Source organism: Canis lupus, chromosome 5 (genome assembly GCF_011100685.1).
Source record: "Canis lupus familiaris isolate Mischka breed German Shepherd chromosome 5, alternate assembly UU_Cfam_GSD_1.0, whole genome shotgun sequence".
NCBI lineage: Eukaryota > Metazoa > Chordata > Mammalia > Carnivora > Canidae > Canis > Canis lupus.
The window spans coordinates 44,649,188-44,674,310 of NC_049226.1; the positions used below are offsets into that span (position 1 = coordinate 44,649,188).

The 25,123-nt window shown below is 37.0% G+C and overlaps 2 protein-coding genes across 5 annotated transcripts in view; both read right to left on the reverse strand.

Annotated features, from left to right (window-relative positions):
- PDE4B (phosphodiesterase 4B) overlaps nucleotides 1–25,123 on the reverse strand; it is a 542,476-nt gene that overhangs the window by 244,035 nt on the left and 273,318 nt on the right. The window lies entirely within an intron of this gene.
- Nucleotides 373–894, reverse strand: LOC609798 (ADP/ATP translocase 2-like). The gene has a single exon (XM_038535556.1). The coding sequence runs from the start codon at nucleotides 892–894 to the stop codon at nucleotides 373–375; it is 522 nt and encodes a 173-aa protein (XP_038391484.1).

The following is a 25,123-nucleotide window of genomic DNA, read 5'->3' on the forward strand; positions in this document are numbered from 1 at the left end:
CTTTCGATGCCATTTAGAAACAACAAATACCCACCATTTGCTTCAATGTGGATGGAACTGGAGGGTATTATGCTGAGTGAAATAAGTCAATTGGAGAAGGACAAACATTATATGGTCTCACTCATTTGGGGAATATAAAAAACAGTGAAAGGGAATAAAGGGGAAAAGAGAAAAAATGAGTGAGAAATATCAGAAAGGGAGACAGAACATGAGAGACTCCTAACTCTGGTAAATGAACTGGGGGGTGGGGTGGAAGGGGCAGTGGGCGGGGGGGGGGTGACTGGGTGACGGGCACTGAGGGGGGCACTTGGTGGGATGAGCACTGGGTGTTATTCTATATGTTAGCAAATTGAACACCAATAAAAAATAAATTTATATAAAAAAAATCCCATCAGACTTGTAGATCTTAACCAGGCAGTCACCGAGCCCTCTGAATTCTCTTTCAGCTCCAGCTTTGCCCACATCAGCTGCTAGACGGGTTCGGGCAAAATCGAGAGGATACATAAAACACAAGGATGTGGCCCCAGCGGTGCCACCTGATGTCAGGTTCTCTGCAAAGTAGCGCCAAAACTGGATTCTCTTGTCCACACCACCCAGGAAGATCTGCTTGTATTTATCTTTAAAGGCGAAGTTGAGAGCCTGGGTGGGAAAGTGTCTGATGACTTTGGCCAGGTTACCACGCCAGTAGGACAGGACTCCCTGCTCCTTGGGAATCCAAACCACGCAGTCTATAATGCCCTTGGATTGCTTATCTGCAGTGATTTGCTTGCTGGCGTGTTGCACCTGCAGCAGCAGCTTGACCTGCTCGATGGGCGCCACCACCGTCTTGGAGATGGCAGCAGACACTCCACCCGCCAGGAAGTCCTTGGTGAAGGACACAGTGGCATCTGTCATATTGAAAGGAACTAGACGGGTGCCTGCGGGACTGCGATAGGAACTGGCTGGGACTCCAGGACCCTGGGGCTGTATTTTTAATCTTAATAAAACATTGTACAGGCAATAAAACCCATTTATGTGCTGAATCCAGGCTGGAATCACCAGCTTAAGTTTCAGACCTGAAATTTTCAGGCAGATGTGATAGAAAGAACAGGGAGCAGAGATTTATGACTTTTATGTGAGACACACTTTTCTCTAATTCTTGCCATCACTACTAGGGTTAGGGAAAAATGTATTTGAAGTTAATTTCCCCAGGAGACTGAAGAAGGATGAGATGTCCCCAGTCAGGGCATTCTGGGTGTCTGAAACACAGAAATTTATTGTTTCAGTTCTGGAAACTAGAAATCCAAAATCAAGGTGTTAGTAAGGGGGGTTCATTCTGAGGGCCGTGTAGGAGAATCTGTTCTATGCCTCCCTCCTAGCTTCTGATGGCCTCAGATGTTTCTTGGCTTGTAAATGGCATTTTCACTTGCATCTGTGCCCAAATTTCATCCATTCTAATGACCTCATCTTAACTTAATCATCTCCAAAGACCCTATTTCCAAATTCAAAAGGTACTAGGAATTAAAACTTCAACATCTTCTGGTAGAACACAGTTCAATCCGTAACAATGATGTTTTTTTTTTTTAAGTGACTATTAAGGTTAAAGTTTTGTTTTTTTTTTTCTTAAGATTTTATTTATTTATTCATGAGACAGAGAGAGAGAGAGAGAGAGAGAGACAGGCAGAGGGAGAAGCAGGTTCCATGCAGGGAGCCCAACACAGGACTCAATCCCGGGTCTCCAGGATCACGCCCTGGGCTGAAGGCGGCGCTAAACCGCTGAGCCACCCGGCTGCCCTGTAACAGTGATATTGTTAACAACCCAGTGCTTCTTGCAGAGTCCTCTCTGCTTCCCGGAAATCCCAGCAGAAAACTATGTTCGGAAGACATAAGGAGGAATTGTGACAGTAATCAGTTAAAGGGCAGCAAACTGGAACACATAACTGCTTTTCTACTTTGTTGAAGAATGCCAGAGACAGTACTATTTCTCCTGAGAAATAAGCAAATATATTTCCTTCCTCCCCATAGTCTGGGGATACAGGTGGCTAAATTTACATGTTGCTAAATGCACAAGCAGCTGTTCTTTGTGTCCCACTCTAGACTAATGGCCTTAAAGGGTCAGATCCTACTTGATTTTACAGGACTAAATGTAACAATTCCCTCTGCGTAGAGTGGCACATTAGCTAAAATCACAGTGGAAAACACACTACTGAGCTTTGCAAATACATGAACTATATGGTAAAGAGGTCAAAGCACCTCCTACAATGAACTCCTGATCCTTCTATTTCCCTATTTTCTCCTCAAACACCTGTGGAATTCAACCACAATAGTAATTATCCAGAATTCAGCTAGGCCACCTAATTGAACACACAGAGATGATGTGTGTCTTCAATTAGACCACTCTGTTTCTCTGAGACCTTTAATGATGTAAAATGTAAAAAACCCCAGTTCATCTCTCTGGATTAACTGTGCTACTTTTAAAATGAAAAAGCTGAAGAAGGTGGCATATATAAAGATGAAGACGGTGATGTGTATCACATAGAGGAAATGACATTCACTGTTACCATGAGAATTCAGGAAGGCTTTACCGAAACGGCGACATTTGAACAGGTTTTGAAAAAATTGGTGAGGAATTCACCAAGAAACAGAGGGAATGGACCTCCCAGGCAAAGGAAAAAAAACGTGTGCAAAAGTAGAGGAGAGGAAAAGTATGGCACATGAGAAACAGGCAAGGAATGGACCTAATCAACTTTTTAAAGATTTTATTTATTTGAGAGAAAGAGAGCACAAGCAGGGGAGGGGCAGAAGGAGAGGGAGAAGCAGACTCCCCACCAAGCAGGAAGCCTCATGTAGGACTGGATCCCAGGACCCCATGATCACAACCTGAGGGGAAGGCAGGCACTCAACTGACTGAACCACCCAGGTGCCTCTGTATCTACTCAATTCTTAAATGCCACCAACTCTAAGAAAATCCACCAATGTAAAAGATGTAATAATAGTTTTGTTGTATTTTCATTAGAAAGAGTACTAACACACTATCTGTACATACCAATTTTCATACACATCCTCTTTTCAGCAATGATTGTATATGAAGAAGAAAAATGTCCCAGAATCAAGGAAAAACTAGATGGTCTGAAAATTCCTTCCAGCTCTCATATTTTATAAACTGGTGGGCTGCCGGGGTCCCAGAAACTAACTCAGTGCATCAATTGAAAATTGAGCACATACTCCCAATGGATAAAGATATATGCTGAGTGTTATGGGAGAATACAGAAATAATTTAGAAATAGTGGCTGCCTTGGAAATCTTGAAAAAAATTAGTAAATTCCACGTTTTACTATCATATCTCTTCCAATATGTATACTTAATCTGCTAATTTTTCTGCATTCAAGTACAATCTTATCTCTACCAGTACTAAATGTTACCTTGACAGATACATCATAATTATAGCTTGTGAAGATCTGCACTCCTGAGTTTTCTAAAGAAATGGTTTTAAATCAGTGTTCTAACAGAGTAGTTATTCATAAACACTTGTAAAGAGGGTCAGAAGGAATTTCTCATTAATACTCAAGTACTGGGATCCATGAATTTGACTTAAGAAGTTAAGAAAATCTCTATACTATTATCAGTTTTTGTTTGTTTTTAATTAATAAAAGCTTTCTTGAGCAGACAAAGAGATGAAATGCAACTATGTACATAATCTACAACTACTTATCTATGTGGCAACCTGCATTCAACAATTTTTCTGAATGTCTGCTTTAATTTATCCATAAGTGACTGTCTTCTTTTCCTCTTTATATGTATATAAAATAATAATAATAATAAAAATTGAAAATTCTGATAGTACACAAAGATGAAGATAAGGGGGAGGGGTCTGTCATTGGCACTTCAGAAGAACAAAGCTGGATTGAAGAGGGGTAAATGATGAGGCAGGGCAGAGACAGAGAGACTCAGGCTAATGACATCCTGGAGGCTTCAGCTGAAAAGGGAGTCAGAATGAGGCCTCATCTGGAAAACTGGAAAAACAGTCTAAAGTCTCTATATAGACTTCCAGATATTTATACTTCCATCCCAGTCCTCAGGTCAAAAATTGTAAGAGCCCCTCTAAAGAATTTACTAAACCAGGGCACTTGGGTGGCTGAGTGGTTTAGTGTCTGCCTTTGGCTCAGGTCATGATTCTGGGGTCCCTGGATGGAGTCCCGCATCAGGCTTCCTGCATGGAGCCTTCTTCTCCCTCTGCCTATGTCTCTGCCTCTCTCTGTGTGTCTCTCATGAATAAGTAAATAAAATCTTAAAAAAAAAAAAAAAAAGAAAAAAAAAAAAAGAATTTACTAAACCATATGGTGAAACTTCCAAGACGTGAGTGGTTGAGAAGGAGTACTACACAACATGCCCAGTTTGATGTCTTGTCCATTCATGCTTGAGTACCCTGAAGCTGGACCTATCCATGCAAACAAAGCTCCAAACCAACTTTTTCATAGATTCATCCCTGAATCTGAAAGGACAATCAGGAATCATCACACATTTGAGGAAAGCCTACAATAAGAAAAAAAGACCCAGATAAAGAAACAGAAAATAGAGATAATTTGACAGAGTTTTCAAAATCTGGGTATGCCCATGCAAGTGAGCATCAACTTTGATGAAGGTCTCACTGGAAAAGTGTAAAAAGCAACTGCTCTTCTAATGTCGGTTCTATCTCTCCAAATTTCCTATCTTCTACACATTGATGAGCATCCTACAGGCTATGCTTCAGGGGCCCTAGAACCCTTGACTAATGCAACCAAGAAAATATTACAGAAACAGAATGTTGTCAATGCTAAAAACTATTAGATAAGGTATTATATCTAAAGAAAGGAGAGATGAGCACAAAATCATAGAAGTACAGGAGTCGGGGAAGTAGATTTGGCAACCTTAAATTAGGGTATCCAGGGGACATTTTCAAAAACTGTTAAAATATAACCCTGAATCTGTAAGACACCACAATTTGAACAAAAGAGTTTTGTCATTAGTTGTCAAGGCTGGGACAGTTTATCAGTGTTTCCTACACCTTAAGCAAAATATGCCAACACTTAACTTCCCTCAGGTCAACCTTCCACAGCAATGATTTGATGACTATGTCTGCCCAGCTAATCAAAAAGGAAGAAGAGATTTTTCAGATAGTGGATGCGCCCAATGGAGATTCCCCATAGTTCCAGGATTCTATGTTCAATACCAGAAATTTTTATGTTTGACTAACATGTTATCAATTTCCTAGGGTCTGATTAACTCCTAGGCAGGGTTAGAATCAAATTTTGGACCTTAACTCTTGATAATTCATAAAATCATTGCCATTCTGGATTATCTGGCTAGGTAGCTAGGTTGCTCCTTGCCTGGCAAGAACCCTCTATATTTAATATTCATTTTCTTACCAACTTTGACTTCACATTAGGATTATCTGGGGAGCTGTTAAAAAATTGTGATGTCTGGCCCAACTCCAGATGTTTAGATTCATTTGGTCTGTGAAGGGACCTGCACATTTATATTTTTTAAGGATTCCCCAGGTGATCCAAAAGTAGACAAGAGAAGGGAACCATTGTTTTGAGGTGAATCATTGCAGATCAGGAGTTCAAAATAATACTGGGCACCAACAAGTCTGTATGAATTGCATCATCCATTTTAAGTATCAATATTATCTTACTAAAGTTTGCTATATCCATTTCTGCTCCATGATCGGACAATTTCAACAAGGGGAAATTATGGGAGACAGACTGTTACTTAACAAATAAAATCTTTCTTGAGGGCAGCTCCCGTGGCCCAGCAGTTTAGCGCCGGCTTCGGCCCAGGGTGTGATCCTGGAGACCTGGGATCGAGTCCCATGTCAGGCTCCCTGCATGGAGCTTGCTTCTCCCTCTGCCTGTGTCTCTCCCTTTCTCTCTCTCTCTCTCTCTTTGTGTCTGTCATGAATAAATAAATAAAATCTTAATAAAAAAATACTTTCTTGATGCCTGAAAGTTCTCAAGAATAAATTAAACCACAAACTCCCTAACCTTGAAAGGCTTTGAGATTAAACAGGTATTTTAACAGATATTTTCTGTGGGCTATTATACTCAAGGACATTAAAAAATGAGTTAGACATTGTCTTTGTTTGCAGGGAGTTTTTAATCTAAGTTTCTTTCTCAATCTAAGCTTGTATAATTTTACACATCAATTATTTTATTCTTATTAGACTAATAATAGAACTCAGAACCAGGTATTATTAGTTCTGCCTTTTCCTGGTTTTCACTTTCATTTAAAAATCTTATTTTATGCTGTATCTACATTTTACTGGCTTTAAAACCTCAGGCAACGTAAATACTATAAACCTTAGAAAGGGTTCCTAAAAGTGAAAGTACTTACCCTCAAAAGATTCTTGCAAGCATCAAATAAATTTGGCATAAAATGTACTTAGCCCAGTGCCTAACACAAAGTGCTTAATAAATGTTTATTACTGTCTATCAACTCTCAAAACAATATGTTCAGTGCATAAGTTACTCTTTTCTTCCCTCTATTATTAGAGTTTAAAGAAACAGATAATTTTTAAGAATTCTTCTAATGCACTGACAAGAATTCGATTGATAGTGCATGTAGTGAATACATTTTTTGTATTTTTTTTAAAGAAATATGAAGGGGAAGAAACACTTAACAAATGGGATTAGGCTCATTGTTAACTTAGTTACAAGTGCTGTCTAGACAGACATCCAATGTTTCATTTTCTTCATGTTTGGGCTCTTCGTTCTCTTAGAGCAGCTCTATAATTCAACGATTAGAATTATTTTATTATGGACTAGCACAGTGAATGTAAAACACATATATGAAAATAACAGGATCTTATATTAGGAAATAATTACAACATAGAGCAGGAATAAGAATTTTGTATTCACTTGTCCTGATGAAACCTATTTTTGTTTTAGAAACCATTAGAAATTTTCCAACTCTGCAAAATAATGTAAATAGATGTTTTCCCCCACAAAACGCTAAAGTAAAATTTTAATGGCAATTATAATTGTAAATTGATCACAAGCTTTCAAATATCAAATGCAAATAAAGCAGCTCAAAGCATAGGACATCTGGAGCAACACAGCAATGCAACCTGAAGGTTTTTTTTCTTCAGTGCAAAATGTTCTGGTTGGGTAAACAGATTAACCTTTTTGCATGCTATTCACACATCTGATTCAAATCCACGGGGAAAAGCACCTTTGAGTGCTTGAGAATTCAAAATGAGAATCCCAATTTCGGTTCAAAAACTTAACACTAAGGGAGAAAAGGAACAAGAAAGAAATTTGGCCACTTCAGATGCTGTCACCAATTACTTGAGACAAAGCACAAGACAATTTGATTGCTTGGGGGCAGCACTAGATTTGGAAGACCTAGTTTTCAGCTTCTTTCTGCTATGCACTTTCTGTCTTATGTCGGGAAAGTCACCACATTTCTATGAGTCCCTGTTTCCTCCTTTGTAAAGTGGGGAGAACACCACCTCCCTCACAGAGGTACAATGGAAATTTCCTGATTAATGGGGATGAAGCTCTTGGTAAACTGAAAAACACTTCAAAATGATTAAATACCATAAAGTGTGGATGCATTAATGCTAGAAGCATAGGAGGAAAACACACACAACAGCAGAGACAAAGAGAAATTGCATAATAACAGCCAGCATACATGACAGAGGCATGGCACACGGAGGTGCTGTCCTCTCCATCTTGTTTATGACTGTCATCTTGGCTGTGGTGACTAGGAGACAGGTATGAGAGCGTATGTAAGCCATCTGGCTCATGGTAGACATCCAGTCAGTCTTTGCTTATCCACTTGCAAGCACTAATGCATTACTTATTTTTGCTATCTATGTTTATATGGTTATTTAATTAGTGCAATAGTCACCAATGCCCCATTTGGGGGTAAAAAGATATAATTCTGTCCTCATTAAGTTTTCTAGTGAGACAGACATTCAATAAACAATTTCTCCAAACAGATCATTATTAATTGTAATAAATGCTCTGAATAAAAAGTACTAAAAGGAAGCCACACAAGAACATCCAACTTGGAAGAGTTTGGGATGATTTCTACCTCTTTATTACTACTTGGATTTTTCAAGTATGTTTCCCTTTTCTCTCAAATAAACTTAGCCTCCTATGTGTATGCATATATGACTTCCATACATATATAAGTATATGTATATGAGTGCATGCACACATACTAAGTATGGATCTTAATGAACACATGACTTATTGATCCACTATTGATGAGAAAGCTGAAATCAAGTAGGGAACAGTGCCCTTCGTCCCTAAGCCTCATTCTACAAACAATCATACCTACAAACATTTCTGTGACATAAATGACGGCCCAGACAATAATGAGTGTGACTAATCAACATCTGTCAGACAGCGACAATTATACTCACTTGGGACTGAAAAGGCAAAGAAATATGATTTAAGATCATGTTTTGAAACACCTTAGTGGCAATAGAAAAAAAAATCAGCTATAATTAAAAAAAAGAAAAGAACAAAGCAACTCACTATGATAGATGTTCCAGCAACTGCTTCTTATGTTTGCCAGTTCCAATGTGCTGGATAGCCTCTGCTTTCTCCCTCTACATGCATTCCCCACCTTCTCCCCTCCCCTTACCTTCCCCTTCGTGCTACAAAGGCTCCCCTGATGAATGAAGTCACTTGGCTCTCTTGCCCCAGCTTCTGTTTGTGGTTCAGCCAATGGAGAGTAGAAGCAGGTTGGGAGAGGCATTGATTCTAGGAGGTCACCATGGACCAAATGGCAAGACTATCATCTCCTTGGATACCTCACATGTAACAGGCTCCCTCCCCTCTCTCTTGAGGCTTAGGGACAGTAAAAGCACCACTGTTTCTAACCTGGGCAACTGAACTGCCCTTGGTGGCTTCCTTTATATACCCTTGTAAATAAATCTTTCTATAAATCCTCTCAAATTATCTTAATTCAGGAATGCAATTTCTTTCCTACATTCCTATATTCCTATGAATAGATAAATAGCCATGGAATTTGAGATTAGAGAATAATTCACATATATTAGTAAACCACTTCAGTTTTTAGGTGAAGAGGGAAAGTTGCTTGCTCAGAGTGAAAAAATTAGTGGCAAAACCAGTATCTGAGGGTCTTTATCAACTAAGACAAAGCTATATGGCAGTGGTTCTCAGAGTGTACACCCTAGGCCAACAGCTACAGCAGGCAATGTATGGGAAAGCAAATTCTCAGGCCCTACTCTAAACCTACTGAATCAGAAACTCTGGGGTAGGACCCAGCAATTTGTATTTAATAATCCCTCTAGGTAAGTGATGCTGATCCATATTAAAGTTTGATAATCACTGTTTTAAGATACCATTCGAATAGCCAACATATGAGACAAGAGAAAGTTCACTAACTCAGACTACTATGGGAGAAAGTTCACTTTAATGCAAAGCCTTAGCTAAACAATAGTCTTAAACGCAGATACACCAGTGTACATAATAGCAGCATAACTTATAATAGCCAAAGGTAGAAACAAATCAAATGTCCACCAAAAGATGGATAGATAAACAATATATCATATACACATATAACAAAATAATATCATGCCTTAAAAAGGAATAAAATTCTGACACATACTACCATGTAGATGAAACCTGAAGACATTATGCTAAGTGAATTAAAGCAGACACAAAAGGATAAATATTGCATGATTCCACTTGTAAGATATACTTAGAGTAATCAAATTCATAGAGACAGAAAGTAGAATGGTGGTTGCCAGGAGATGAAGGGAGCGGGGGAATGGGTGCAGAGTTTCAGTTTGTGAGGATGAAAATGTTTTAGAGAATGATAGTGATGTTTCCACAAGAGTGTGGATGTACTGAATGCCGCTGAACTATCCACTTAAAAATGGTCAAACTGGTAGCCTTTATGTTATGTATATTTTGCAACAATAAAAAAACAGGTATCAATAAGGATTCTCTTCACCAGCACTGATCTATATTTATGAACACTTTTCATACTTTTTTCTTAACAGTTTCTTATGTGATCTAAACTCAGCAGTAGTGCCTGAAATTTATAGTAAGACTAACTTTTCAATTGAAAACTGTTGACAGTGAGTGACTTGATCTTTCTGCAATCAGACAAATCAGAAAATCTTGTCTAGGAGTACTGCATAGAAATTAACTAAGTCACCCATACATTCTTTTAAAAGGAGTTGCACAGATTTGATCCTTGATATACTAATAAAAATACCTATTGCAAAAATCTTAGCAATATTAATATGGCCATCTAACTTCACCTACAGAACTACTGTTATGCCTCAAGAATTATCCCATCATCACCAATTACCTGTGTATTCTCATGCATAATTTGCAAAGAAACTATTAAACAAAAAGAATTTCAAGAAGTTTCCCGAGACATCTGTCGGTCTATTTTAGATCTATCTCCACCAGGATTGCCTAAAATAGAATTTCACAAACTCTATGCTCTAATAACAATGCTTTAATTACTTTACCCCTTAATGACCAGGTACAATGACTAGCAAGAGATATTAAAATATCTCTTATAAAATATTAATATTAAAATAACTTATTTTAGTCAATACAAATTTCATTTCTCCATCCACCATCTGCACCACAGACAAAACACTGGGCAGCAAAAAAGTTGATGAGAAGATTAATGGGATGGAATCAATGGTGTGGGAATGGTGTGTGGAATAGTCATAAAGAACCATAAAGATCCTTCCTTTTATATAAAGTCACTATAGAGGCTTTCTATATAACCAATGGTTTGGCTCAAATTTGGTCAAAATCAGACAAGCTACGTTCATTGGAAGATAATATGAAATCATTTGTTTGACTTGATTTGTCAGTTGAATCAAATAGTGTAAAACAACTCTGTGAGTAGAATTGAAGTTGGACTAAGCATAATAAATAGAAACATATATTAACACCCTTGTATCATTAATAAAGGGCATTAAAATGAATGTATATCTTTTTAAAAAATTCAAATGAAATGTTTGAACTCTAGTTTCACCATAAGTGTCAAGATTTGTTGCTCCTATTGTTGTTTTATTGACATTTATTTCATAGCAACAAGAGCTGCAAATAGCTTTTACTGTCTTGAGTTGATGCTTTTACAACTAAGATTGATCGTATTCACCTGGAAGCTTGGAATGGTTTTTGAATTCTACAGTATCCAATTTGTCTTCAGAAAGATTTGCTTTACCTATCTCATTAAATCTTAGAATCATGAAAGCTCCTAAAGGGAAAAACACTAGCAGATAACTTGGTATTCTTCCTGGAAATGAATACATCTGCGTAATAGCATACTATCCTCTGAGACAAAAACTCTAACAAATAAAAAGTCTTTTGGTGTAATACTGGACTTCCCATGAAAAGCCTCATGGGAAGACAGGTATTTTTTGCTGTTTTCTGAATAATCCAAAGGTTGAAAACTTTTTTTAAGTGCAAAAAGAAAAATAGTTTTTAAGATTACTATAAACCATAATCTCAAAAAAAAAAAAAATAGAAGGAAATGGACATTAATAACCCAAGCTCATTACTGTGATGTTCTCATTTCAATCATACACTGAAAATATTGAATGATGGCTATCGATCTTACTTTAATTTGTATGTAGTGTGTTGGTATGTTTTTATGCATTCGCAATGGAATATGACTTCCCATTTCCTGGAAAGCATATGCTTTGGTATAAACAGATTTTGTAATGAAAAGTAAATTTCACTCAGAGGCCACATGGAAGCCTAAAATGTTCTCACAGATTGCACAGGGGGAAAAATATCTATATAGCTGATTCATTGTGCTTAATGGCTATCATACCAACTCAATGTTATGGAATTATATTGTCTATTTATGTGTATTTATAGGCTTGTTTTTCTCTGTGGTGGTAAGACCATACTGAAAACTACAAGTATAGAGTAAAATCTTAACTAGATTTACCATGAACTTCACTAGAAAAGCCAAGGCTACTTCTAGAGCTTAATTTGCCTAAATGGATATCTAGACTCAATCTCTATCAACATGTTTGGAAAAATACTTCACTGAAAGAGGAACTCTAAGGACATTTCCCAAGAAAGACATGCTGGCCTCATTTCAGAAGTTTAAGACATAAAATAGGAAGCAGAGTAAGACCAGGAAATCTGATGAATGAAAAAAATCTTTTAAAGTTTCAGCCTTTTGGAGACATACACTCAGCATTAGCTGTTTCAGGTCCTCAAGTATCCTGAAGCTCTCAAGAAGGAGGAAATGACACCAAGGAGTTTACACAGGCAGGATTTCTCTTACTCCATGATTTTCAGTGGTATCAACAACTCACTTCAACCTTACCATGAAGAGTCATGGTGATTCTACAGGAGCAGATGCCAATTTGTAACAAAACCAACAATTTACAGATGTTTACAATGCATTCCTACAACTAAACTAAATAATTTGAGGAAGGCAAAGTGATTTTACCCTGTTGCTAATAACAAACCTTCTTGTATCAGTTTTAGAATATATTATTTTCATAAAGAACCATAAAGATCCTTCCTTTTATATAATTTCCTGAAGGGTAGACTGTGGTTTATTCTCTGGCATGGGAACCTTTATGAGCAACATGTTACAATTGAAACAATATTTAAGGCATGAGGTCCAAAGAATTTGGAGCCAAAGAAGCTTGGTGTGTTAGTACACTGGACAGGAGGTTTTTGATTTCCAGTACTGGCTCCTGCTAACTCTGTGTCTTACAGAAAGCCATTTTCTGACTCAGGAGAGTAAACTGAAGAAGTGTATCTAAATGTTTTTACAGATCCCTTCTGTTTTTGTTTTGGTTTCTGATTATAAAAGATATTTATTTGCTTTATTTTATTGAACCATATTAAACAAATATGTTTATATTATATTAAACCAATATGTAAGACAAATCAAAATATAGAAAAGACATCTACTTTGCAGGAATTTTAGCAGAAGTACTCTATAAGGATACAATAACCCCAGATATTTTTCTCATGAGTTGAAAATGTATGATTAAAAGGCCATAATGGTAAGCTTCTAAAATATCAAAGGCTCTTAGTACAACAATACGGCTCACTTCACCAGTGATACTCACAGCAAAATTAATCCCATTATTTCACATGTGCTGCTGGAAAGATAATTTCAAATATACAGAACTTAGTCTCTCTGGGACTAGCTACATTTTCATAAAATTCAAAACAAATAACAGTTAGACTATTTATTCTCCCTGGAAGTATGATACAATTTCGTATTTGAAACAGAATAATAGCACAATGCAGAAAACTTTCTTAAAAACAAACTAAAGACCTTAAAAGATCTTAGTATGTAGCACTACTGGGGTCTATTTGAATTAACTATTAGAATCAAAGTATTAAAATCTCAAAAGGAGGGTACCTGGGTGGCTCAGTCAGTTAAGCATCTGCCCTTCAGCTCAGGTCATGATCTCTGGGTCCTGGGATCAAGCCCAAGGTTGGGCTTTCTGTTCGGTGGGGAGTCTGTTTCTCCCTTTCCCTCTGTCCCACCGCCCCCCATCCCAACCCGGCTTGTGCTCTCTTGAGCTCTCTTTCAAATAAAAAAATAAAATCTTTTAAGTAAGTAGATAAACATATAAAATCTCAAAAGCTTAGATTTTAGCTATAGATAGGCGATAGAAAGGTTTTCGGCATCTTGTTTCTGCAATAATGCCTGTTAGGGATGTACAATTCAACTCTATATCTATGATACCCCTTATACAAACAACAGGAAGTTTAGAAACTGTATTCTCAATGAGTTCTAATACAGCTGACCAGCAGTAGGAAATTCTAGCTACAAATAGCTCGGGGTAAATTTAGAATAGGTCTTCTTCTCATCGAACTTATTTGAAGTAAGGAACAGAGGAGGTAACAAGAAGAATGAAGAATCATAAAACAGAGTAAGAAAATAGAGTATAAAGAGGGAATTCCATTTTACAAAATATGACCAGTAAAGACATCTTTGATGAAGTGATATTTAAGCAAGGACTTTAATGAAACAAAGAGCAAAACGGGAGATTATCTGGGTGAAGTGTGTTGCAAGGAAAAGGAACATTCTAAGCAGAGAAAGCATTCTGTTCTGATAACATCAATACAGAATAGAATTCTGGAGTGATTGCTCCATAAAAATAGAGACCGCATCCCTCAATTTATTTCCTAGCATCCATCACATTTTGTGTATCATTGTAGGTGCCAGTATGTGCTTGGCACTGAGATAAATTGACTTTAATAAATCCCTCCCTGCTCACTTAACTATTCAAGAAAGGAAGAAAAAATATGTTCACTAGCTTTAGCCTACCAGCAGTGGACTTCTGTTTTCTCAGGGTTTACTGAATCCAAACTGCGTCCAGCATTGTAAAGATAGAAAAATATTTTATTCTTACACTATTTAAAAGTGTATATTCTGCTATTAAAAATCATAATAACAGGGGATCCCTGGGTGGCGCAGCGGTTTGGCGCCTGCCTTTGGCCCAGGGCGCGATCCTGGAGACCCGGGATCGAATCCCGCATCGGGCTCCCGGTGCATGGAGCCTGCTTCTCCCTCTGCCTGCATCTCTGTCTCTCTCTCTCTCCTCTCTGTGCATTCTCATAAATAAATAAAATTTAAAAAATATATATATATAAAAATTTTTTTTAAAAAATCATAATAACATAAAGGGACAAGGTTGAAATGAGTTAAAACCACAAAAGTACATTAAATGACATCTATTAATTTATTCATCAATATTGTTCAAGATTTTCACCAAGTCAAAAACAAAAGACCTGAAAATTAGATTTAGTTCAGAGCTTTTTGGCAACCAAGGGGGTAAAAAAAGTACTGGAAAGTGTATTATGGTAATTTAAGTTTCACTGTGTGTGTGTTTCAACTGAAGGTACAATATGCTTTTATATCACCTTAATGAAAGTTATACACAAAATATCAAAATATAGCTGAGTGAAGCATTTATAGGAGAGTTCAAGGAAAGTACTCCACTTAAAATGTTTTTTAATATTCTAAATTGATATAAAAATGGAGTCTTAAAATTTAGAAACAGCCATGTTTATTATAATCTGTAGCCAGCGTTTCTTGAATGTTAATATGTTAATATACTTAGCTGTGTTTTTCTTGGAACATAGGGAGCAAAAATTGAACTAACCTCTTGAAGAATCACCAGGATGGTGCTGACATTTTGAACTGATGATGGAAGGAAGCACTCAGGCTACATATGAAAGTTCTGAAGGCTTAAAAGTTATTTGATTTCAAACGTAAAGTATTTGGACTTCTGCTTCTAGCCATGAAAGAATAATGAATGAACACTTCCACCTCAAACAACTAGAAAATTGAACAAAATATGAAACAATGAACTGTGATTCCTTAGAGAAGGTAAAATAAATGGAGTAAGTGCAATGAATATGCAGGGTACAGCCTGAGGGGAGCTGTCAGACTGCAGTTCACAGAGGGAAATCCAGATGGAGACCAGGATTCCCAATGAGTTGAGAAGAAAGAGAGCAAAGTTTAGGGAGGGCAAGCTGATAGAAAATGCAAGATAGAGTACCAGAGATGAGAGAGCTCCACAGAGACAGTTCTCTTGGGTTCTACTGAGTGGTCCCCTTGAGTCTGGCTGAATACCAATATGCAATTGTATGAGAAGAAACTACCCAAGCCTAGAAAACAAAACAAAATAAAAACGTGATCTGAACAACTCTCAGAGCTCATAAAGAGCTAACCACAGTGCATGTTTCCACCAGCCGGTGTGATTACATGGAATATCAATAAGAAGCATCATACAGTTATCACCACAGCAGTGAAGGTGTATTAACCCGAGACTAAACACTACTCTGAACCCCTCTGACAAAATTGAAAAGCAAGCTTCAAAAGAACAAGCCAATTTCATGTAGCCTTGCCAAAATAAATTGTATCACTAGTTAAATGTACATAAAAATCCAATAATAAACAATATAAAATCCAAAGTGTCCAGCATCAATTAAAAAACAGGAAAATAAAGTTAATAAATGGAGGGGGGAATTATTCAATGAAAACAGATCTGGAAATAATAGGGTTAATGGCATTTGTAGGGAAGAATATTTTTTTAAAAATATATTTCTTTATAAAAATGCTCCATTGGTTAAAGAATATAAGGAAAAAATGAATGTAAAGAAGAAAATATGTAAGTTATAACAAAGAGCTGATTAGAAATTTAAAGAAGAAAACTATAGTATCTGAAATGAAATAAATATAATGTATTATATCATCAGCAGATTAAACACTGCAAAAGAAAAATATAACTGAACTTGAAGACATAAAAATAGGAACTACCATATTCAATATATTTAAAGGACTCTATCCTTTCAACCCAGCTAAAAGACAAAAAAATTCAAAAAATAGGCAAGACACTCAAATGATACATTGCATCAGAGAAGAAATATGAATGGTCAATAAGCACTTGAAAAGATCCTCAACATCATTAGTCCTAAGGAAAAGACAAATTAAACCCACAATGAGATATCATAGACATTCACTAAAATTTGAAGAGTGACAATATCAAGCTGATGAAAATATGAGCATCTGGGTCTATCACACACTAGCAGGAATGTAAAGCGTTACAACCACTTTGGAAAACAGCTTAGCAGTTTCTTCTAGAGTCCAATATATGCTTATCATACACTATACAGTAATCCCATCCTAATATTTTTACCAATAGAAACAAAACATCTGTATACATAAAGACTTATACATATATGTTCATAGCAGCTTTATCACAATAGATAAAAACATGGAAACAACCCAAATGTCCATCAGCTGAGAAGTAGATAAAACTGTAGAATAGCTATTCATGAATACCACTCAATAATTAAGGAACAAACCACTGATTCATAACAACATAGATAAATCTCAAAAGCATTGGTAAATGAAAGAAACCAGATATGAAAGACTATACACTGTGTGATTTCATTTATCTGATTTTCTAGAAAAGGCAAAACTGCAGTGACAGAAAGAATATCAGTGATTGCCAAGGGCTGAGATAGAGGAAGAAGGCTAACAGCAAAGTGGCAAGAGGGAAGATTTTAGGGGTCATGGCAATGTTCTATATAAGCATTGTCCAAAAGAAGTATAGTGCCAGGTACATGTGCAATTTAAATATTTTACTAGCCAAATTCAAAAAGTAAAAGGAAATGGGTAAAGTTAATCTTAATATGTCCTATTTAATACAATATATCTAAATATTTCTCAATATATAGTTAATATAAATTATTAATGAGATATTCAAATTTTTTTCATACTAAACCTTTGAAGTCCAGTGTGTATTTTATACTTAAGCCCCAATTTAGTTAGGACTACTCACATTTCAAGTGATCACCACAGGTGGCTAGTGGCTACCATTTTGGACAGAGCAGTTCCATATCATAATCGTGGTGGTGGTTACACAACTCTATACACGTGTCAGAACTCATTGAATCAATTATTTAAAGTTGGTATAATTTATTGTGTGTAAAGTAGACCTCAACAAAGCTGATTTTAAAAAAACAGTTAAAGTGGTTGAATTGTGAGTTTCCTCATATCAAAGACCTTTCTTCTGTACTGGAAGGTTAAGTTCAAAAAGAGAGAAATACAAAAACACATAACCGAGAAACAGATCCCTCCTCCATTATGATTTTATAATCTAATTGGGAGAGGAAAAGTATTATGTTACACAGAATTCTTTGACATTATACATAATGTAGAAGCAGCATGGTTCAAACTTGAAGTTCAGTAAATTAGCTTGAGGAAGTAACACCACATATTCTGAACTGGAATAACAGATATACCAGTAAACTGGCGTCACTTTTTATGAATCTTGTCACTAAGTCCTTTGTGTGGTTCAGTGCTAGAAATATATTAATCAAGAAACCTAATTTATATCCTGGATACTCCACTACTAGCTTGTGATGTAATTTCTCTGGCCTTAGTTGCCTCTTTGGAAAAGAATAATTGTTCCATTTTTAATTACTTCATATATACTTGATACTGTGTCCAGCACTTTACATCATTCCTTTCTCTGTACAACATAATTTAGCAAGTATGATTGTCCACATTTTATAGATAAGCAAACTAAGACTTAGAGAAGTTAATTAACTTTTCAAGATCACAAGCTAGCAAGTACAAAACTAGATTTAAATAAGATTCTTTTACCTAAAAATGCCCACGTGCATTCTCCTAGACAGAGTTCTCTCCCAGTGTGGAGTTTGAATGGAGATAGTCATGAGATATTCTTCAAGGATGGATGATGCTCTGTAGCAGAATAATGATGAAGACTCAAATTCTAGGCTCATACACAATAAGGCTGAAATTCTACCTGTGTAGGTGTGATCTTGAAAACTTACTACATCATCAGTCTCCATTTCTTTTTTTTAATTATTTCTTTAAAGATTTATTTAGGGCAGCCTGGGTGGCTCAGCGGTTTAGCATCTGCCTTCGGCCAGGTGATCCTGGAGACCTGGAATCGAGTCCCATGTTGGGCTCCCTGCATGGAGCCTGCTTCTCCTTCTTCCTGTGTCTCTTCCTCTCTCTCCTCTCTCTCTCTCTCTCTCTCTCTCTGTCTCATGAATAAATAAATAAAATCTTTAAAAAAAATAAAGATTTATCTATTTATTCATGAAAGACACACACAGAGAGAGAGAGGCAGAGACATAGGCAGAGGGAGAAGTAGGCTCCCTGCAGGGAACCCGATGTGGGACTAGATCCCAGGATCACGCCCTGAGCCGAAGACAGATGCTCAACCAGGTGGCCCATCACTCTCCATTTCTTCATATTGTCTAATATATAATGGTTAAATTCAGATTCTGGAGTCAGACCTCCCAGGTTGAATGCTTATTAGTTGTGTAATCTTGGTGAAACTCCTGAACCCCTGTGTTCCTTCATTTCCCCCATCTTAAAACAGAGATGATGATAATAATAATAACTTTGGCAAAGGTCCTGAGGACAAAATATGTTCACATGATTTCAGCATTCAGAAGTGTGACTGGCTCTATAATAATAATAATAATAATAATTAATATGGTAGTAATGAATATGCTTCTATATGACTTTGGACATCACTGTTCAATCCTAAAATTCTAGAGTTTTCACAATTTATAAAATATTGTGCACCAATAGAACTATTTTCACTGAGTCCATTTGTGTCCTTGCCTTAATAATTCTAAAGTGATTCTCAAAGTTTGTAATCTGAAAGTGATTTTTAGTGTTTAGGAAATTAAATCCTAATGCTGAAAAGAAATCACTTTCAATAGAATTGCCAAAACTAAAAGAAGCCAGATTTGAATTTAGATGGCTTCTAGGCAGAGACTCAGTAGTCATAAGGTAAATGATAGATCTTTGAGAGTCTCTTCTATTACACAAGGACTACAAACTCAGCTTATGAGATAAGATAGTCATTAACCATTAGATTTTTATAAAATTATATTTTTTTTTATTCATGAGACACACACACACACACAGAGGCAGAGACATAGGCAGAGGCAGAGGGAAAAGCAGCCTCCATGCAGGAAGCCCAATGCAGGACTCCATCCCCAGTCTCCAGGATCATGTCCTAGGTTGAAGGCAGATGCCCAATCGTTGAGCCACCCAGGCATCCCTAGATTTTTATAAAATCTTAAGTGCAGCCCTTCTTCCAACCAGCCAAGAACATTATTTCTTTCAGTGTCTTTGTGCTTTCTGGTCCCTTTGCCTTGAATTCTCTTCTTCTATATGGCACTCCTTAGCTTCTCTTAGGTTTCTTTTTATTACTATTATTTAAATTCAATTAGCCAATATATAGTACACCATTAGTTTCAGATATAGAGTTCAATAAAGTTGCATATAATACCTAGTGCTCAACACATCACATACCTCTTTAATGCCCATCACCCAATCACCCTATCCTATAGTTAAGAGTCTTTCATGGTTTGTATCTTTTCTCTGATTACTACCTATTCAGTTTTCCCCTTCCTTACCCTATGATCTTCTGTGTGTTTCTTTCTTTACTCCACATAGGAGTAAAACCATATGATAATTGTTATTATCTGATTCGCTCAGCCCAATACCCTCCCATTCCATCCATGTCAATGTAAATAGTAAGTATTCATCTGTTATGACTATTATTCCACTGTGTATATATATAATACACACCACATCTTCTTTATCCATTCATCTGGCAATAGACATCTCGGCTCTTTCCATAGCTTGGCTATTGTGGACATTGCTTCTACAAACATTAGGGTGCATGTGTCCCTTTAGATCATTACAATTGTATCTTTGGGGTAAATATACAGCAGTGTAATTGCAGGGTCATAGAGTAGCTCTATTTTTAACTTTTTGAGGCACCTCCAGTGTGTTTTTCAGAGTGGCGGCACCAGCTTGCATTCCCACCAACAGTGTAAGAAGGTTCCCCCTTTACTGCACCCTTTCCCTTCATTGTATCCTGATTTGTTATTTTAGCCATTCTGACAGGTGTGAGGTAGTATCTCACTGTGGTTTTGATTTGTTTTTCCCTGATGCTGAATGATGTTGAACACTTTTTTTCATGTGTCTGTTGGCCATGTGTATGTCTCCTTTGAAGAAATGTCTCTATCAGAGGTCACTTCCTTCAGATAGTTCTTCCTTGACCAACTTTTACTGCTGCCATCTGTTTGCTTTACTTTGTATCATTTCCTACTCCCTGGCAATGAATTATAATTCAATAGATTGTGTTTCCTATAATGTCAGAGACTTTGTTCAATGGAGTATTCACAATACCTAGAAAACAGTACGTAGCATACAGTAGAAATTCAATTTAAAAAAACATTGAATGTATGAGTGAACTTCACGGGCTCAAATGACCTCTTTGTCCCTTCTAGTTCTTTTTGTTGTTGTTGTTTTAAAGATTTTATTTATTTATTTATGAGAGACTCAGAGAGAGAGGCAGAAACATAGGCGGAGGGAGAAGCAGGCTCCCTTCCCTGCAGGGAGTCTGATGCGGGACTCAATCCCAGGACTCTGGGATCAGGACCTGAGCCAAACCCTTGAGCTATCCAGGAGCCCTGTCCCTTCTAGTTCTAAATGTTTGACTCTATAATATGAGGGTCATAAATCACTTGGTTACTCTTCCTCTTGATACCAAACTAAATACAAGAAATTGCAAATACATCAATTTCAAAATGATTGTTAAAGCATGCAGTTTAAGAATAATTCAATTAAGTTTTTTGAAAAATAAATACAAAAATAAATGGTTGTATTAAAAAATACTAAAGAAGAAATTTAGTCTTTCTAAATTGGGCTTAGTGTTGCCTGTTTTCTAGATGCCTCAGTTAAGCAATATTAAAATATGTCTTTGTGGGATCCCTGGGTGGCGCAGTGTTTTGGCGCCTGCCTTTGGCCCAGGGCGCAATCCTTGAGACCCGGGATCAAATCCCATGTCAGGCTCCCGGTGCATGGAGCCTGCTTCTCCCTCTGCCTATGTCTCTGTCTCTGTCTCTCTCTCTCTCTGTGACTATCACAAATAAATAAAAATTAAAAAAAATTTTAAAATATGTCTTTGTCTCCCTCATTGCTATAAGACACTATATAAAGGGCATCTTGATATCCAGGCTCTGTGACCCAAACTACAGCATAGAAGAGAGGAAAAATGAATTTTTATACTGGAAAAAAACCCACACCTTTTAGAACCCAAAAAAGTTCTAGATTCTAATCCCAGCCAAATTGCTATCATGTTACCCATGTTATCATGTTATATTATTTATAGTCCCTATTCCTTGATCTCTTGATAATATAAAAAGGAGGGAAAATAATAATAACACTTTGCTATGCAGTTGTTAGAACTAAATGAAATGATGTGTATAGAGCACCTGCCATAAAACTCAGCTTCAATAAATTCTTTTTTTTTTTTTTTTTTTAGCTTCAATAAATTCTACTTTCTACCTCCTCCTCTATTGCTATGTTCTTGACTGGTTCTGATCCTCTGGCTTTCAGCCTTTCTGCATGGACTATGTAAGCTGCTGTCCGACTTTCAATTTTCTCTAAAATTGAAAGGGGGCATCACAATTTTCTCTAAATTAGACCACTAGTCCATTAGCACAGTCTGTTCCAATGCCACCTTCAGACCACCAGCCATATTGTGTAGCTACTCAATTCTCTCATAACCTCAAAATTCAGTTTTCACCTTTAAGTCAAGGTCTTCAGTAATTTTTAAAATACACTTATTACTATAAGTGGTAAAATGCAACTATGTGCAGTATTTCCAAACTTCTACGTTGTTGCTCTTAAATGCTGAACATGGCCTATAAGGCCAGTTGAGGGGCCCTTCTGAACCCTCTGAAACTTCCTCTCATTCTGTGCTCACTTCCACTTTCTGAAATTCAGTCTCACTGGACTCCCTTGGGCTCCTCTTAAGTTTCACAGGTCTTTTGCACATGTTCCTCTGTCTATACTATTCCCCACTTACACTTATCTTTTTCTTTTGTCATGCCTACTCCACCTTTCATCTCTCAGCTTAAATGTTACTTCTTCTGAGAAATTGTCCCTGATTAGCCCACCCTCAAATCAGAACAAGTTTCCTTGTTAAATTCATGGCACTATGCAGCTTGTCTTTAAAATATTTACTAAAGTTGTAATTTTACTTTTGTTTGGACTATCATTTAATAATTTATAATTCCCAATAATTTTATTTTCCTAGTTCTTTGAGGCAGGAACATGTTTATTTTTATTCACCATTGATGCAAGGTTAGTTCAATACTCATAAAACAATCAACATGGTAGATCATATCAACAAGAGAAAAAACAAGAACCATATGACCCTCTCAATAGATGCAGAGAAAGCATTTGACAAAATACAGCATCCATTCCTGATCAAAACTCTTCAGAATGTAGGGATAGAGGGAACATTCCTCAGCATCTTAAAAGCCATCTACGAAAAGCCCACAACAAATATCACTCTCAATGGGGAAAAACTGAAAGCCTTTCCCCTAAGATCAGGAACACGACAGGGATGTCCACCACTCTATTCAACACTAGAATAGTGCTATTCTATTCAACACTGCTATTCAACATACTAGAAGTCCTAGCCTCAGCAAGCAGGCAACAAAAAGAAATAAAAGGCATTCAAATTGGCAAAGAAGTCAAACTCTCCCTCTTCACCAATGACATGATACTGTACATAGAAAATCCAAAAGACTCCACCCCAAGATTGCTAGAACTCATACAGCAATTTGGCAGTGTGGCAAAGTACAAAATCAATGCCCAGAAATCAGTGGCATTTCTATACTAACAATGAGACTGAAGAAAGAGAAATTAAGGAGTCAATCCCATTTACAATTGCACCCAAAAGCATAAGATACCTAGGAATAAACCTAACCACAGAGGTAAAACTACAGAACACTTCTGAAAGAAATTAAGACACAAACAGATAGATGCTCATGGATTGGAAGAATTAATATTGTGAAAATGTCAATGCTACCCAGGGCAATTTACACACTCAGTGGGATCCCTATAAAAATACCATGGACTTTCTTCAGAGAGTTGGAACAAATCATCTTAAGATTTGTGTGGAATCAGAAAAGACCCTGAATAGCCAGGGGAATATTGAAAAAGAAAACCAGAGCCGGGAGCATCACAATGCCAGATTTCAAATTGTACTACAAATCTGTGATCATCAAGACAGTGTGGTACTGGCACAAAAATAGACACAGACACAGAGATCAATGGAACAGAATAGGGAACCCAGAAATGGGCCCTCAACTCTCTGGTCAACTAATATTCGACAAAGCAGGAAAGACTATCCACTGAAAAAAGCACAGTCTCTTCAATAAATGGTGCTGGGAAAATTGGACAGCCACATGCAGAAGAATGAAACTAGACCATTGTCTTACACCAGACACAAAGATAACCTCAAAATGGATGAAAGATCTAAATGTGAGACAAGAATCTATCAAAATCTTAGAAAACACAGGCAACACCCTTTTTGATTGGCCATAGCAACTTCTTGGAAGATTCATCTATGACAGCAAGGGAACCAAAAGCAAAAATTAACTATTGGTACTTAATCAGGATAAAAAGCTTCTGCACAGCGAAGGAAACAGTCAACAAAACTAAAAGACAACCTACAGAATGGGAGAAGATTATTTGCAAATGACATACCAGATAAAAGGCTAGTATCCAAGATCTATAAAGAACTTATTAAACTCAACAGCAAAGAAACAAGCAATCCAATCCTGAAATGGGCAGAAGACATAAACAGAAATTTCACCAAAGAAGACATCGACATGGCCAACAAGCACATGAGAAAATGCTCCTCATCACTTGCCATCAGGGAAATACAAATCAAAACCACAATGAGATACCACCTCGCACCAGTGAGAATGATGAAAATGAACAAGACAGGAAACAACAAATGTTGGAGAAGATGTGGAGAAAGGGGAAACCTCTTGCATTGTTGGTGGGAATGGGAACTGGTACATCCACTCTGGAAAACTGTGTGGAGGTTCCTCAAAAAATTAAAAATAGAGCTACTCTACAATCCAGCAATTGCACTGCTGGGGATTTACCCCAAAGATACAGATGCAGTGAAACTACAGGACACTTGCCCCCCAATGTTTGTAGCAGCAATGTCCACAATAGCCAAACTGTGGAAGGAGCCTCGGTGTCCATCAAAAGATGAATGGATAAAGAAGATGTGTTTTATGTATACAATGGAATATTACTCAGCCATTAGAAATGACAAATATCCCCCATTTGCTTCAATGTGGATGGAACTGGAGGGTGTTATGCTGAATGAAGTAAGTCAATCGGAGTAGGACAATTATTATATGGTTTCACTCATACCGGGAATACAAAAAGTAGTGAAAGGGATTATAGGGGAAAGGAGAGAAAATGAGTGGGGAAAAATCAGTGAGGGTGACAGAACATGAGAGACTCCTAATTCTGGGAAACGAACGAGGGGTAGTTGAAGGGGAGACGGGTGGGGGATGGGGTGAATGGATGACAGGCACTGTGGGGGGCACTGGACAGGATGAGCACTGTGTGTTATACTATATGTTTGGCAAATAGAACTCCAATTAAAAAAAATACACAAAAGTTAAAAATAAATAAATAAATAAATAAATAAATAAATAAATAAATAAATAAATAAATAAATTTTATTCACCATTTTACTCTGAGCATTGAGCAC

Excerpts from the sequence above, each read along its gene's own strand:
- LOC609798 (XM_038535556.1), bottom strand. The coding sequence starts at position 894 with ATGACAGATGCCACTGTGTCCTTCACCAAGGACTTCCTGGCGGGTGGA.